The sequence below is a fragment of the Sparus aurata genome, chromosome 9 (assembly GCF_900880675.1).
Source record: "Sparus aurata chromosome 9, fSpaAur1.1, whole genome shotgun sequence".
NCBI lineage: Eukaryota > Metazoa > Chordata > Actinopteri > Spariformes > Sparidae > Sparus > Sparus aurata.
This window is the reverse complement of record NC_044195.1, coordinates 14,336,456-14,354,295: the sequence shown is the minus strand read 5'-3', so window position 1 is coordinate 14,354,295 and position 17,840 is coordinate 14,336,456. Positions and strand designations below refer to the sequence as shown.

At 40.6% G+C, this 17,840-nt stretch overlaps 1 protein-coding gene across 1 annotated transcript in view; it reads right to left on the bottom strand.

Moving 5' to 3' along the window:
* The window catches only part of mgat4a (alpha-1,3-mannosyl-glycoprotein 4-beta-N-acetylglucosaminyltransferase A), a 39,457-nt gene that overhangs the window by 10,663 nt on the left and 10,954 nt on the right, over window positions 1-17,840 (bottom strand). The window contains exons 3-7 of the mRNA XM_030428016.1: window positions 12,459-12,626; window positions 11,612-11,752; window positions 4,210-4,343; window positions 4,061-4,107; window positions 3,844-3,957 (exon numbers count right to left, since the gene is read on the bottom strand). Of these exons, the coding sequence (XP_030283876.1) occupies window positions 3,844-3,957; window positions 4,061-4,107; window positions 4,210-4,343; window positions 11,612-11,752; window positions 12,459-12,626 (604 nt within the window). The remainder of the gene's footprint in view (window positions 1-3,843; window positions 3,958-4,060; window positions 4,108-4,209; window positions 4,344-11,611; window positions 11,753-12,458; window positions 12,627-17,840) is intronic.

Genomic DNA, 17,840 nt, shown 5'->3' with positions numbered 1-17,840 from the left:
CCATTTATTATTTTCGATATTTTGATTAAGTCTGCAGCCATACTGCAGCAGATTTTTTCCATGTCACGTAATCATTTACAATAAGGTCCAGCAGTCAACATGTGTGGAAAGAGGATTGATATTTTAAATTCCCAAATTCCCCAAATGTTTCTTTCCAACAAAATAACCTGCCTCAAGCTATGTTTGTTTTGTTTTTAGTGTATATAAAAACAATTTCACTGCTTAAAAAAAAAAACTAAAAAAACTGTTTGCTCATCTGCCTGCCACAGACAAAGGCAGGCACACATTGGTAATAACAGGGCGGTGGTGGTCTAGAAGCAATCTAACAGCACTATGAATACATTTATACAACCACGATAAGAAAAGACAATCCATTTTATCTCGAAGGCTATCGAAATTGAAGATTTTTTGTTCATGGATTTTTATTTATTCACATTCAAAGCTTCAGTGTAAAATTTCAATAGAAGTGTCGAATGTAAAACAAAAGCATAAACTTTCGGTACAGCTCATAATAAAACTACACATACATGACAAGTGAATCCAGTTATATTTAAAAAGATATCGTCTGGGATATTTTACCAGTTGAAAGCATGTCACACACACACTGCTTCACACGCAAAAAGCTAAACACTGCAAATTCAGGTACTCCCGGATACACTGAACGCAACAACAGCAGACTGCATGTGAATAATTTATAAACCAGTGCTGTCACACTAATTGTTTGATCTGAATGATCTGCTGTTGTTGCTGTCTGACTCATGGCTGTTCACCAAAGGGGTTGCAGGTGTTCACGATGCTTTCCACAAGGCAGGTGTTGGAGGTGCGCGTACACGCACCAACACACAGAAACACACACGACAGATATGAGGGCATGAATGCACATGCACTTAAATTCAGCCAGGTGGTTGAGTGTTGCTGCAGCTTCAGCAGAGAGGGAATTTATTTTGATATCTTCTCAAAGGCACTTCATAATCGCTAGGAATAGGTGACAAAATCAAACATCACAATATTTTATTATTGTTATAATTTTTGCTAAATAATCACCAGCACTGTGCTTATAATCAGTAAATGGATAAATATAAGTATTTGAAACAAGTAGAACATTCTGGTATGTTCATAAAATTACATCAGTTTTCTCTAATGCAGCTTTTAAAGGTAACCTATTCTGCTCATTTTCAGGTTCAAAATTTTATTTAGAGATACTACTAGAATAGGTTTACATGCTTTAATGCTCAAAACACATCAGTTTTCTCTCTAACTATCCAGTGTTGCAGCTCTGGATTCGCCCTCTGTCTGAAATGCTCCGTTTTAGCCTCCTTAAGCTCCCCTGCCCCTTCCGAATACCCAGTCTGCTCTGATTGGTCAGCTCACACATGCCTGACCCAGCACCACTAACAACAACAGAGTAGCTGTGCTAAGGGCTCGTCCACACAGACGAAAGTGATTTTTTTTCCCTCCATCTTCCTCGGCATTGTTTCAAGAATATTTGCATCCATACGGATCCACTGAAAACGTCCGAAAACGCTGTATTATATTCAAGGCCTATAGGTGGCACTTGAAATTCACCAAAAACGGAGAAGAAGAGACGGGAGCATGCGCATAAAGCTTGCGCGCTGTAAACAAACATACATAAGACGGAGAAACCGAACACAACAAGTAGAAGACGAAAATGGCTAGTGCAAGGAAACCAGAATTGTTTGTGTGAGTTGCAAGAAAGGCTCAATATCTTCTGCGGCACGAACACAAGCATGTAGTCCGCCATTATTGTTGTTGTTGTTGTTGTTGTTGTTGTTGTTGTTGTTATGAGAGGTCGCAGGGTTCAGAGGTCGGAGGCAAGAGGTCGAGGGGTGGGGCGATGGCGTCATCGTTTCGGAAAGTATGCAGATTTGCTGTCTACACGAAAACGCAAGGGCAGCGTTTTCGGATTTTTCTACCCTGAGACCCGGTTTCAAAAAAGGGCGTTTTCAAGCGCTGCATTTACTGGATCCATGTGGACGATCGGCCAAAACAGTGCAAAAAATGTGCGTTTACACAAAACAGCATTTCCATGTCGATTAAGCCAAACCAGCTGCCAGGCATAAATGATGCAAATGTGTGACGTAGTGCGAATGTCACAGAAGTCACAGAATTAAAGGCGGACCTTTTACATGCAAAAGAACCTGTATAAATCACTGAAAGAAAATGCAAAACACGGAAAAGCATAATAAGACTCATTTAAAACAAGAAGACAACACTAATGCCATATCACAATAGAATGATATCCAAAATCTAAGATGGATCTAACAGTTAGGGGTGCACCGATCCGATATTGAGATCGGAAATCGGCCCGATATTGACAAAACGGCTGGATCGGGATCGGTAAAATGAACAGATCCACGGCCGATCCAGTTTGTTTTTTTCTCCGTCGCAGCATATCCTACGTCATTTGTCAGCGTTAGTGTGTCGCATGCTGGAAGAGCGCAAGTTGTTGTTTGACCAACTCTTTATTAGTTTATTCTCAGATTCAGCTGCTATGTTTTATTTTGTATTCCTGTTTGCAGGACGTTACACTTACTCACGTCACATTTCTCCGCTGATTAGCTAGTAGCCCCGCCATCAGTTGTTAGCCCCACCGATCAGCTGTTAGCCCCACCGATCAGCTGTTCAAACCGACGTACTCAATACTATGTGGGCTGTCCATCGTTGCTCCGTTGGTCCTCCCTCCACCACAACCTCAGGGTTATTCACCGCCGGGCTGCTTCGTCTCCTCCTTTGCTGCTGCGGTCTCCCCGGCTCGCAGCGATGCTGGATGGTCGCCCCCGCTGTGTGCACGGAGCCTCCAGACGCTAGTTTGTTTACGGACGGTGCTACTGACTTCGGTGCTAGTGTTCCCTCCGTGCTGACTGACAGGCGCTCCATTCATTCTTTGTTTTGTTTGTTCCACTTTGTTACGTGTGTCCTTGGGTACCCTGACAGGCGCTACATAAATTAAATGTATTATTATTATTATTATTATTATTGTTATTATTATTATTATTATTAATGTTACACATGTTTACAATGTTCGGTAACTGATTATTTTGTCTTAGTTAGGAAAGTCTGGTGCCTTTAGTCCCTTTCACATGGTGGAAGGTATACAGTTTATTATTAATTCAACAACGGTATCGGATCAGTATCGGGTATCGGCCGATACGCTCAGTCCAGGTATCGGTATCGGGATTGGATCGGAAAAAACTGTATCGGTGCATCTCTACTAACAATGCACACACAAATAAAATAAGCATCTAAAATGTAACCCTTTTTAACTACGGCCAATGTTGAACAAGATACTAGCTGTTCAGATTGCCATCAGAGGCATTGCTCTGCTTACAAACACCCACACATACAAACAGAACACAAAGTCCTCCGGGCCTAAAGGCTACCATCTGAGTACATACTGCAAGTAGTCAGCACAAACTGCACCATAAACAGATTTCTAATGAGGCCAGTTAGATGACTATAAAGAGTGAAGATAAGCTAAGAGGATAACAAGAGGGAGCACTACAGAGAGAGAGAGATAGAGGGTGCTGCTGCTGATGACCTTGATCTGACTTTGAGGAATGCCTGTGGAATACCAAGTACCTCGGCAGCCTACCTAAAAGCTCTCGCTTGCTTGCTCCCTCCCACTTCCCCCCCCTGACTCATCCGTCTACTTTTTTTCTCTCTACAATCCTCATCACAGCTCTCCTGCACTTCATTTCTCTCAGGGCTGGCTTCTCCACGATTACCATACTGATCTGTATCGCATTTTGCACTAATTAAGTGTTGAAGCGCTGAACTCACAGACAACACAGATGTCATGCTGGAAGTGTGTGAATTGCTTACTTGACTCTCTCTTTAGAGTCTCCGAACGTCTCTTTGAGGTTGGTGAGGTCAGGGTAATAGGCAGCAGGCGGGGAGATCACCTCCAGCAAACCTGAACTCAGCTCTGTAGAAAACCTGAACAGAAGGAGGTCACTGGTGTCATCATCAAGTTTGACCAACACACAGTCACACACACTTTTCTCCACCTTCTTGTGCCTCTATCAGGAAATATACTCACTCTTTCTCCAGGACAGCAACCACGCTTTGAACATACTCCACATCAGTCTGCAGAGATGACACACATATTGGACACACACTTGTTTATTAATTCATTGTGCAGAAGCGTTTTTGTGCTATAACTCATTCCGTGTGAATACGACATCTCACCTCCCCGACGAAGACAATAATGACACAGTCAAGTTTCTCCTCTGGTGACAGCTTGTCTATTAGCGAACGCAGCGTCTCTGACAGATACGACTTCACCTTGCGCTTCACTGTGGGGATCCCCATCACCATGGTAACTGAGAAGACAAAAGTGAAAGGTGAGGGAAGAAGGTGAGAAAGTGTTAAAGTGCGCAGAGAGAGGGGCTGCTGTTTAATCAAGTCAATCCAAAGAACAAAAGCAATCTTTGCTGTTCCACAACGGCTAATTTCACCAGGCTAGATCTGCAAAAGGAGAAATTCACGGCCAAAGTGACAGATGGTTGTGGGAGGTATGACTGACGGAGGTGGTTTTAAAGGATCTGCACCACCACGCTGCATGTTATTAAAGAACTGTGTCATTTAACAATCTTATACAACATGGGTGAAGCAATTCAATCTGAATCATACAGACGTTTGCAAGTTACTGATTCAAGCAATGTTTGTACTTAAGACAGGAGTTAACAAATAATTATCATAGCTGGCATTTGCTCAACATCATCCTTTATCCAGAGAGCTGCAGTGTTGCTTAATTCATTTTTGAGATTTCCCAACCTGCTAATACAGACAACCAACAGAAGTGAGAATAAAAGCCTGAACTGACAATTTTTCAGAGAGCATCTGGCCTCTTATCACTGATTTATCAATCATGTTTTAGTAATTATTTGATTAAAAATGAAACGATAAAACCATCAAAAAGTTACCAGGCCCAAAACCAATATTTGCAAGGTGTGTTTTTTTTTTGTTTAAACTCAAAAGGTATAACAAAAATTAACAACAAATAAAAACAGTAAACTAGACGCCCTCCACGCACTTTATAACATGCTTTTCATTTTATTATGCTTATTTGTTGAACTAATTTAACTTTTTATTTGTTTTGTTTTCACAGGTCCAAAATACATTTGCATTCATTCATTCAAGTTGCTGAGCTATGGCGTTGGATAATGGCCAGATTATTTGCAGCAGAATATTATGACGTCACAGTACATTTAACCTCTGACCTTTTGGATATCAAAAGTCATTACTTCAAAATGCAGTTGTTGTGAATGCCCTTATATGCACTGATTGCAAACATGAAGCTAATAATCATCTTGGAGCTAAGAAAGGTCACGGGCAGTATCGCAGTCTGTTGAGGGCAGGCCGATGAGGCGAGACAACAGTAAGACATGGATAGAAAGGAAAAAAGAGGGGCTATTGTCATCCCCTATTGTCAGCACCATTTGTATGAGGCCTAGAGTGGCAGCGGCTGAACAGAAGGCCTACTCTTTAGTATGGAGGGGTCCCCTGAAAGGTATACCCAACTGAACTGAAAACCAGTTCATTTTACTCACTAGGACACAAGGATCAATTTCACTAGGCTAAGAGATACTGATGGACTGAGATAGCGGGGACTGAGTATACAGCAAGCCCACACTGGGTCGACACTGATGAACAAGTTATCATGCTGGATATCTGACAGTGAATCAGTGTTTTACACATCCAAAGGAAAATAAGTCTAGGCAGTGAGGATGAAATTGTTTTACAAAGCCTGAGGGACACTTGTGTATGTCAGTGCTCAAATCGTGGACCACCTATTCAGTTAAAGTGAGTATCATTTTTGTGAAAAATGGTCATGTCTCACAGACTTGATTTATAGTATCATGTTACTTAGGTGGTTCGCTCGATATAGTCAGTCAGTAACACCAGGAGCTTGGTAAGAAAAACGTCTTACCATCAATTACAAGGTAGAGCCATCATAAATTCTACTCCCCATTATGCGGATTGCATTATGCAGAAACAGTAATAATGCTGCTGGTTATATTTGTCCTGTTTGTGTACAATTTAGTACTGCACAAAACAGTTTCACCAATTAAATAGGTGGAGACAGTGAACATGAAATTGCCTGTTAGCCTGTGTGCTTTTCATTTAGATAGTTCAGCTCTCACTTACTCTTTACAGTGTACTTGCCTTTCACTGAATTCAAATCATATGTTCACAATCTTTTGCATAAAATGTGCAATGCTTGTCTAGAAAACAGGAAAAGGAGGTTAAGTGTTGTATTAATGGAGGTTAGAAACAAATTGCCCCAAAGGGTATTGGTTTACAAAAAGATGGACCAGAGCTAATGCGCGCATGTGTTTGCGTGTGTTAGTGTGAGTCTGAGTCTGTGCCAGTACAGTTTGAAAGGAGAAGCATGCTAACTGAGCTGATGTGGGGGCACAAGGGGCCCCATCCGAGGCACAAAGCAAACTTGAGGTGCAGCATGAGTGAGCAGCAGAGTCGACTTGAGAAAGGGTGCAATCCTCCAGAGTGATCTGTGCAGCGTGGAGAATCTGTCCCACTTTTGCTTTGTGTTTCTCACGCTGAGCCCCATGCCGTATAGCGACACCCACCACCACCAAGAAAGTAGGTCGAGGATGAAAGGGGAATGTGGGAGGAAGGAAAAGAGACAGAGAGTGACAGAATAAGGGAGGGTGGCAGACAGTGAATGAGTGATAATGCATGCAAGTGCAGCATGAGCAGGACCGACTCCAGGACTGCCCCTCCCCGTGTCCCTTGATCAGCCTGCCCGCCTCGCTCTGCCATCCTTTCATCTCGTTTAGGAAAAAAAGCAAAACAATCTCCATTTCTGTCACATCAGTGACAAAAACCGACTTGGCATGTGATACACATGAAAGGAGCTGGTGTTGAGCGGGATATGCAATGTCCACCAAAATGACACTTCATGTTTTTCTTAAACATAGCATGGAAATGTTTTGATTTTCCGTAACAGAGACCATAGCTACACATTATTTGGTGATATAGTTAATGTTAAAACAATATTGCAGTATTATTAGGGTTAATTGCAATACTGAAATAAATCTCACTTTTTAAAGTCAAATTTTAAACTCAAAAGCACGTTATAAATGGTAGAAGTGGAGGGCAAAATCACATAACACAATATTTTTGACCAAATATGTCGTTATCAACATTGCTAGTTGATAATCATGGGTAATGTGGATAAAACTACTGCTAATAATTTGTTACATTAGTAAAAAAAAAAAGTTTGGTATATTTACAATATCAAATCTTGACGACAACGACTTAGGGACATTATCCCGAAGCAGCAGATAGTGTTGCCAAGCAACGGTAGACAACCCTGGCCATTGAGGCTAATGTTAGCTAGCGTACTACTGATGTCAGATATTAAAACTGACCATTAAAATCCTACCTCTAGATCTCGCTGAAGAGTAGAAAACCCACCCATGACCATTTTCTCATCCAGATTCATTTCTTCAAATTCTGTTTTTTTCTCTCACTGTATTAGTATTTACGTTAAAGAAAGCTACAGTCTCTATGTGTTTACCTTTGTCTCCCCATAAGTTCACACGAGGTGCTGCACCTCTGGCAAGAAATTCATCCTGTTTGATTCACCACTATTTTCATGTCTTGTAGTGCGTGCAGGTTTAGGATTGGAGACAAGAACATCTGAGGAGACCTCATTTCACAGTTGGTTAGGATTTTAAAAGCCCTGTAGTGTGAAGCTGGTCTGAGAGAGAACATGTGTTATTTATTATGCTAGGTTTGGTGTCAAGGAAACCATGAATTAAACACTTTTAAAATGCAGATAAGGTTAAATTACAAAATATAAATATAATGAAATGAAGCAATAAACGTGATCATAGAGTCATACCTCTGGATTAATGCAGTGAGATATTCTCAGGGCTTGGGAGTTTTTGTTTGAAGCAGGTTTTTATGCATATCTGAAGTCCTTGATTGCTTGTATTTATGCAGTAACATATGTTAGTGTTCTAATTTAAATGCAAGACTTTAAAATGATGCATTAAAATCTTGTTTGGTGAAATTTAAGAAAATCACAACATTCATGCTTTGGGGTGATTCAGGCATCATTTCATTTAGATTTACCTTCAAAGTAAATGATAACAACGATTTCCTCGGGACATGATGTGTTGCTGCTGCGGTTGATAGGCATCCAGAATAATGTGGGTGCCATATTTTAAAGGAATATGTGTGTGGGTATGTGTACAAAAGTTTGGCTAAGCTTCCCAGTAGAAAAACCTACAATCAGCACCCGGAGTGGACCACCTATTAAGTTAAAGTAAGTATCACTTTTTTTAATGGTTATGTCTCACAGACTAAATTTATGATATCATGTTACTTAGGTGGTTCGTACAATATATTTAATTGATAACACCAGGAGCTTGGTCAGAAAAACTTCTTACCATCAATAACCAAGCAGAGCCATCATAAATTCTACTCCATTACGTGGTCTGCACAATGCAGAAACAGTAATAATGCTCCAGGTTACATTTGTTGCGTTTGTGTACAATTGAATACTACACAAAACAGTCTTACCAATTGAATCAAGAAATTCACAATACTATATTAGGAAAACCTGATCAACAGGGTGAGCTCACAGCCTGAAGGTGTAGGGTGAATATAGACAGAGGCCACACCTGTATCTGACATACTGTTTGACAACCATCCCAATGCCCACGTCTTGGGCATGGGTAAAAACCTGGCAATTAGATGCCAATGTCAACAACATGTGGGCATCGGGTCCGGTCGTTACCCTATGTTCAGACATCAGCTGGTAAAATGCACCACTGGAAGAGCCCTGCTGCTCTGACATGCTTTACTGCTTGCAGCTGGAAAATCAAGCCCTGTCCTATTTATTTTTTTTCTTCAGTGTTGCATTGCAGCGATGCAGCTGGCCAATAAGGGCCCACACCAACACAAAACAGAGTGTTGCTTTTGTAATTCATGGGATATAGAGAGATGGTTGAAAGCCGGTTCTAGGACAGGTTAGCCCTATGGGTTTGCGACAGGCCCATTGGGTATAAACAAGAATATGAGTGAGTGAGTGAGTGAGTGAGTGAGTGAAGGGTGTTTGAATGTGTCAAAAGCTACAAAGTTGCCACCCAAGGTAATTAGTTTCGGATTAGCTCTTGTTGATTAGATTGTGTTGATTAATGAACTGAGATCACAACTTCTGCCATTCAGAGTGACTGGGTAATTAGCTGAATTGTCACTCTGCCATGTTGAACACTGTGCATAAGCAATATATGGGTAAAGAAAGAGTAAAAAGAAAGAAAGACGCAACAAAAATGCAAATATGAGGTTTACATGACTCTCAATTGATCATTTTGCTGTCCATGCTGCTTTCAAACAGTACCAAAAAGAAGTGTTGCAATTAGCTTCAGTGAGTGGGAAGCCAGTGAGGGTTATATTCTTGTCCCTGCCCTGGAAACTAAATATGTTGCTGACCAGTAATCCAGCTCTGGTGGAACAGTGCACCATGGCTATAGCTATGCGATAGCCAAAGATAATGAAAACAAGACAAAATAGAAAATATTAAGTAAAATACTCATAATAATAATAATAAAGGCTAAATACACTGTATCCACAATCCACATATAAAATATGACCAAGAAGGTGCATCACAGCCACAGTGAAACTTCCCCCACTCTCCGCATCTGAAACTTTCACAAAGAGGATGTTGCGGAGAATTGCCGCATAATTCCTGCACTGAAAGGGCAGTGTGAAAGGCGCTACTGATTGCAGCAGAAGGAAAAGAGAGAAAAGGGGAGAAAAGAGATCTTCAACTGTTGCTTGTGTCATGTTAATTAGCTGTTAAGTGCAAACAAATACTGGTGTTGCCTGGCAACAAAATAAGCACTGTCTGTCTGAAAAAGGCAAATATTGGCAAACTGGTTGCTTGCCAAAAGGCCATATGTGTGTTTGGAACAAGCAAGGTGGTGGTTTGCATTAATGCTCTTTTGTCGGTTTCTGTCAAACAGAAGCTTCAGACAGGCCCTTCTCCCATCATTTCAGTCTCAAAGGTTCTCTGAACTGTTTCTTCCCGTAATCCTTGTTCAGTTTAAAAGTGGGATGGTGTCCTAATTTACAAGGCTATAAATATCCCAATGTCAGATATGCTTAGACCAGCAGAGAAACAAGGGTGGGGGTCGTTAAAAATAAAAGACACGGGATAGACGAAGAAAACAATGAGGGGTAGAGAAAAGGGGATGTTGAGGCACTTTTGGGGCTTTGAGGTGAAAACTGTTAGTGGCTAATCCAGTTTGTCAGTGGTGGAGGGGCAGTCATGTGTCTCCATAACCATCTACACAGAGATCCCCAATCACTTCACAATAGCAGTACCCCCAGCTTGGTTGGGCATTCCAGTGAACACAATGGAGTCGTGTTTAAAGGTGTGAAGCTAGTGAGACCAAGGCAGTGGATGGCGGCACACTGCATCATCAGTGGCTAGAATTTCTTAGAAAAAAAGGCTCAAAGACTCTTAAAACGTTGTCTGCAGGTAACAGATACCTGCCCACCTGTCAGAAAAACAGACAGACTGGCAATGATAGGCCATGCCTTTTTTCTTGTTTCCTATGGGAGTACTTTGTACTCACTGATCAAAACAGGCTGTGGGCCAGGGACAAGAAACCCCTATTTGTCCGAGACTGGTCCCTCCTTCCTTTCCTCTAATTTGTCAAGGGCCTCTGTTCTTCCGCTCAGTCATTGTCATTAGCAAAGTGGAAACGTCATTCGAGCTGTTCTGCCCCTAAACTCGCGCCCCAAATTTACCCCACCTATCACACTTGCGATGCAAGACCGGTAGTCCTCTGAAAGAGAACTTGATATAGTAGAGGTCACAGTGTGTATGGGCTGCTTGAGGGGTGGAAGGAAAAAACAAAAAATAAGTTGTCCTATAATATAGGTGCTGATAGGAAAGGGTGAAACAGGAGAGGAGTAATCCATATGAAGGGGGGAGGCATGGAGAGGACATGTGGCACTTTGTGAGCTTTGCTAAAAAAAAAAAAAATGTTTTAAGGAAACTACCAGGTGAAGAAGTACACTGCTGAATTTGTTGTGGCCTACATGTTTGTACTCCTTATGTAAAGTTTCTTTTTATAGAACTTTAAGTATTCCTCTCATCTGCAATAAAAGAGAAAAGAAAGAGCTACCGAAAAGCATTTGGACACACAAAGTGCAAGTTCATGTCAGGAAAAACAAAGCAGGACAGAGAGTTGAAAGTAAGAGAGAAATCCGCATTTGATCAAGCCAAAAGGGAGGATGCATAATGTGTAAAGTAAAGAGGTAATTACACTGTACATACACTGTAATTATCTTTATCTCTGCATGTACTCCAGAATGATCCCATTGCACAGCTCAGTCCAGAGGGGATACCTGTTGTGAGCTCGTCAACAACTGATAACTTGTTGAGACTTGATTCTCTCCCAGGCGTAATGAGTAGCTCTGGGGTTTTTCTTTTATTGCGTTTACATAGGAAGATGCAAGCGTGCATATTCCAGAGAAAAACCTTAATGAATTTATGGACATTACTGCTGTACTGAATTTGCAGTGTGCGCATAAGTTTCCTCACCTCCTGTGCGGCCAAGACCAACCTGCACAGCAGGGTGCAGGCTGCCCTCATTGTTGAGAAGGTGAGGCAGGTGGTGGTAGATATTTGGCACCTGGAGAGGCTTCCTGTTTGCAAGCTCCTTCAATAGTTTTTGTGTCTCATCTGAAAACAAAACGCAGAAACAAGTTAAGTGGAGTCTCCTTTTTTCTGTTTGGTCATAAGATGAAAAGAATGGTCACTGGCTGCAGGCCCTGTCTACGCTATTGCCTTTCCATACCATACTGCTTTGTGTAGCATATAATAAAACCTGTAACCAAATTGAGTTTTCATTTTCCATTTTTGTGATAAAACCAAATTCTAAAAATGGAAAAGCATAACGGAAGCATCGGAAAAAAGCACAACTGTCGTCATTTTAATTCACATAAGGAAAAACTGACAGATAATTTTCAGTTTCAAAAGCATAGCACGGTTATCAAGATAATGAAACTAAAAATGAAATTGACTACTTCTTTTAAAAATGTAATACAATGTGCACCGTAAGCTTGAAAACAAAATTGCAAACTGGACTTTTAAATATTTAATGTGAAATGGTCTTATGATTGCTACATTTTAGCCATCAGGATCCTATAACCCACCTAATGGCTTTGAGGGCTGAATGATTCAACAAGAGAGGACCGAGAGAGTTGGAAATGAAAGGTACTTCCCCTGAGCTTTCATATCACACTGAGTCACATTTTCTAGAACTAAAAGGAATATTTGTTACGTCGAGGAGCACTGCATGATTTTGATTTGAATCTCTTCAACAGGTGATGCAGGCCGATGAACACAAAGATGTAGTCTTCATGTGTGTTTTTAAATCACCAGTCACCTGAAAAGTTTGTGAGGGCATCTTTGCTGCTGTTCGTCTCTGCGATGGCGCGCCTGAACTGCTCGAGAATGTTGTTTAGCTCAGACGAGCGCTGCAGCGTCCGGTGCTCTGCCACACGAAGGCGCTCTTTCAAGGCATGGAACTCCCTCTGGTATGCTATCAGCTTCTCTATAAGAACAAATAAAGAAAAAGGCAAAGTAGGGTGCATTAGCAGGTGATAACATGCACATTAAAAATTTCCAGGAACTGAAAAAATTTAAAATGGTCATATAAATGGACCACTGTTTGGTACGTAAGGGAGAGCAGGGTTCAGCAGTCAAGTAAAAACATCCTGACAGACGGGGCGCTGCTTAGCTCAGTTGGTAGAGCAGGCGTCCCATGTGCTGAGGCTCTGCAGATCCGGGTTCGACTCCCGGCCTGGGTCCCTTTGCTGCGTGTCACTCCCCCTTTCTCTAACCCTGTTTCCTGTCACCCTCTTCAGCTGTACTATCAATAAAGCCATAAAGGCCAAAAAAATATAAAAAAAAAAAAAGAAAAACATCCTGACAGACTTGCACAAAAAAAAATCTAATACTTGGAAGATTGCAAGTCTTCCAAGTGTGGTTAAGATTTTGAAAAAAATTATATTACGTAATATATCATACGATGTTTATATTTCACTATCTTTTCTAAGTAATCAAACTGTAGCATATATTCAATTACAGTGCCTCGATCACAAACTCAGCCAGAATGCCTCTAGTTAAACTAAAGTCAATTCACACAAAGCACATGTAGCAGCAATACCTTAAAGTACAACAGTGACAAACCAATTACCACACATCACTCAAAGAGCGCTCACCTCTGCCAGGGCTGTGTAACGCACTAAATGAGCTCTCTTATCAAGAGAAAATGTTAGGAATTTTAATGTAATGTGTGTTTGGATCAGCATCAAAATACTGGCAAAGATAAACATTCATGTGTACCAGTTTGTTTTCATGGCAGTAGTTTTTTTTTTAAGAAAGCATGTACAAACATGCCCTTCACAGTGTGAGATATCTTGTTACTTGTTACTATCATTCACATCCATAACAAATGACAAAAATGTTCTTTATTCTGCACTTTAACCAGAAACACCTGATAATACTGTTGGCAACATTAGCTGAACAATGAGTGTGCTTTTTCCATCTCTCACATTTATATGGTTAGCATTGAGAGATGAGGGCTGCCATTTACTGTATTTAAAGTTGGATGACATTACAGCTCCCTATAAGAAAAGCAACCACATTTCAACAGGCCCCTGACTGCAGACTGACACACCCAGCCCCCTCCATGTTAGTGGATGTCAAAGTACACATTAAACAAATTATTCAAAAAAATGTACAGTAGGTATAAGCACTCACTTCCACTTTTGCACATAGGGAGGAAAGAGAGATGTGCCGTACATTTTTTATTGAGCAAAAACAGTCAGAATTTCACATTTTCTGTACGTATTTACAGGAGCAATTTGGAGGAAACTGAATCTGTACTCTGAGAAAAGCTGCTGAGGTAAAGCAGGGAGCTACCTTTTTCCTCATCAGGACTTTTAAGATTGCACTGGGACTTACAGCTCCTTGGCACAATCACTGAACTTCTCTTGTAGCATATGATGGGATTATCGATAGTGATACTGCAACTCAGGAGCAGCAATTCATTGGCAATACCAGCAACATGTTTTTAGCTGAATTTAATGTTGAGGTTTTGAAGCAGAAACTGTTGTGACGTCTAGTCAGGAAACAAAAGTTTAGTGGTAGAGGAAAGAAGAAGTGGTGTAAAAAATGTGGTCTGTCAGTGGGCCGTGCATTCAGCCCATCTTGCTGCTTGGCTTATTTTACTTGATTAAGTTTCTGGTTGAATTCTCTTTTTAGCAGTTTCACACTGGCACGGTTCTGGTTCTGGCACTGGTTCGGTTCTGGAGTCTCAGAACCTTGGTACTGTCTGGCGAACCAGCCCGCTTTCACACCAGTTTAAGTGGAACCAAAGTGGGAGGACGTCATTCCGCGTCACACAGGCGGAAGTAAACACAGCAACGGCAAAATGGCAGGTCGTGTGGATTATTTACGAGCGTTTGTTTTGTTACTGCAGCTATTTGCTCAGTTTTTTAAGTTTATTAATTATTTGGTCTGGCGTTCGGGTGAACCCAGCCTTGGCCATCTCTTCCGAAAGTTCGTTGTATAGTTTGCTCTTTCTTGTGGAGGTCTCTAATTTCTCCTGGAATTCAGGTGATGCCCAAATCACCACCAAACACTTAGTTTCTTCTGCCGACCACTGAACATTTTTTTTCTCCATCGTCTTCTCTGCTTTCTTTCCTTCTCTTCCTGCTTTCTTTCCTTCTCCTTCCTGCTTTCCTGCTCGACACGCCCACTGATGATGTCATGGTTCCCAAGGAAAAAACAACTATTTTTAGGTTCCGCTGAGAACCGACTTTTCAGGTTCCGAACAAATTATTTTTTCAGTCTGAACACGCCGGCCGGTTCAAAGTTGCGTTCAGGAACCAGAACCGTGCCGGAGCCCTGCCAGTGTGTAACCCCTATTTGTGTTGAGTTTATTTTCTATTTGAGAATACCCATTTAGATCTTTCACCTAGGAGAAAAGTGCATAATAGCTTAAGTTCATTATAATAATTTACTTCTGAAGGTGATTAGATATTACTTGATTTAAGGGTTTTTTTTTAGTTATCGATTACTCAGCAGATTATTTTTCGTGGTTAAGGGTAAGGGTGTCTTGTCTATAAAATGTGGAAAAGTTTGGAAAAATGCCTCAAATTTCTTCTTTTTCCAACCAATGGTCCAAACCCCCAAAGAGAATCTTCAAATACTGTCATAAATTACAAAGAAAAGGCAGCAAATCCTTACATTTACAAACCCCAATTCCAATGAAGATGGGACATTATGTAAAATGTAAATAAAAATAGAATACAATGATTTGCAAATCCTTTTCAACTTAAATTCAACTGAATACACTACAAAGACAAGATACTTAATGTCGTTTATTTACATTTTACACAACGTCCCAACTTCATTTGAATTGGGGTTTGTAAGAAGCTGCAACCAGCAACTGTTTGACATTTTTGATTAAAAATGACCAAAATAACCACAAACGTAAAACAGTAAAGCTGATCGACTAATCTATTAATCGACTAGTTGCAGCTGTACTCGATTTTGTTGAATAAATTCATGAAATCACAAACAGAGTACAAAGGCGTGAACGTATGTGTGTGGGTTAGGTGTGGCTGTGGGTATTGACAGTCTGATCTTTCTCTGCCGGTAGATTTATCATGACCTTTCACAGAACCCTCCCCTACAACAAGAAAAAAAAAAAAACAGACTCCCTTCATCTTCCCTTCTCCATCACTCCCTCCCCTCTCTGACTAAGCCATTGTCCATCCACTCTGCCCTCGCTCCTCTCCCAAACAGAAACCATGTTGTTCCTCCTGAATGTTGATCTCTAAGACACACAGACAGATGCTGTCATTTGGCCCTAAACCTCTTGAAAAGGGCAGCTTCAAACTGAAACAGACTTTCATCTTCACATGAGTCCCCTTGATTGTTGGACTCCTCCAGGCCTGTTGAGCTGAAACCACACCTGTAACCTCACTATGCAAAGAAACAAAGACAAAGGAACAGGAACAATAACTCGATATGGTTTCTATTTAGCTACAGGTGCAGATGTGTATTCGGTGGTGAAAGTGCATCCTGTCAAGCACGAGCGGTGTGGCAATGCTAAAGTATGCTGAGCAGCGTGTACACAAGTCTCTTGACATTTTACTTAAATGTTGCTAATGAAATACATGAACGTTTTGTCTAAACATGAAATCCAAACAATGGAGTGAGCAGTAAACCTGCTCTACTTGTTTATAGTCACTGGATGAATGAACCCTAGCACCGAATGCATTTCACAGTTAAACCCACCTGTGGTCTGGAGTGCATCTGCACAATGTCATTATTCTTCTCTGCACTCTAGAACCACAAGTTGTCTGCCTTACCCAACCTCTTTTTTTTTTCTTTTTTTTTTTTTTTTACAAACCGTCTCATGCCATTCTCCTCACTTGACACCGTTTTTCATATTTCAGCACTTTTTCCTGTATAGGATGCTCCAATCGATTAAATGAACTGATTAGTGGTCCTTCAATATGAAAAAAAAGTGAATGAATAAATATCAACTTATTTGTTGTTTGGCATATTTGATAACAACTCTACATTTTTTCATTCATGTTTATCCCTGGTCCATATATGTACTCCAACTCAATTAGGAGTGGGAATCACAGAGCAACTCACGATAGTGTCACAATACATTGATCTTGATATACAGTGCAAGACAATCATCTAAGGAAACATCATGATATCTGTCTGACTGCACACAAAATATTCCTGGACAGAAAAAAAGAAAGAAAAAAATTCCCTCATTGTGTTGTCAGTTTCATAGAATTTGACATGAACTGAGATGACAACTTTCAAAAAACAGATTTGCCTAAGTTCTCTTTGTGACACACACTGAAGGTAGTTTCCTCATGTCCATGTGTGTCATCATTCCAATAGAAAACGCCCAAAAACTTCCAGAAAGTGAACAGTTCCAGAAAAATACTAGCAAAGATAATCATTTATGTGTACCAGTTTTTGGAAGAAAGCATGTACAAACATGCCCTTCACAACATGAGTTATCTTGTTACTTGGACCTTGGTCTTATCATTCACATCCATAGCGAATTATAAAAATGGAGTTAAAATGTTTAAAGAAAGGATACAACTATGCCTCACTAAGTACTCGTAAATGAAGTTTACACCACAAGGAGTTGAGAGGTAGTGGCTCTGGTAAGTCAAATTGTCAGGGGATTCTGTTTAAAGCACCTGCATGTTTTAATAAAAATATCAATATATGGGACAGATGTATCCATAACTGTATTCCAAGAGAAAACAATGCAATATATTGCTGTATCAATATTTTGTCTTACCCCTTAACTTGATATACAAACCAACACTGCTGAAAACTTGTGCAACCAGTAATACAAGAAAATAACTGGTTTCAGCCACACATTTGGAGACAGGGAGCTTGAACATATTCAGTATATCTGTTTTAAGATGACTTTTCAATCCACAAAAGATTGTATTTAGGAGCGTCTCAATTAAAACTTCCCGTCTCATTGTTCATAGGTCTTTTTTTTTTTTGGGCTCCAGGAAAAATAATAAGATTGTTCCCAAGAATGAGGAACGTAGGTCGCAAAACTTACAGTAAGTAATGGTTTAACAGCACTCATTGATTCATAGTCAAAACATGCTTGTTGTTGTGACACATTGCTTACTCACTTTGACCTCACTGACAGCATTTAAGTATCTGAAAGCTTGACATCGGAGACAGAGAGAGAGCAGAC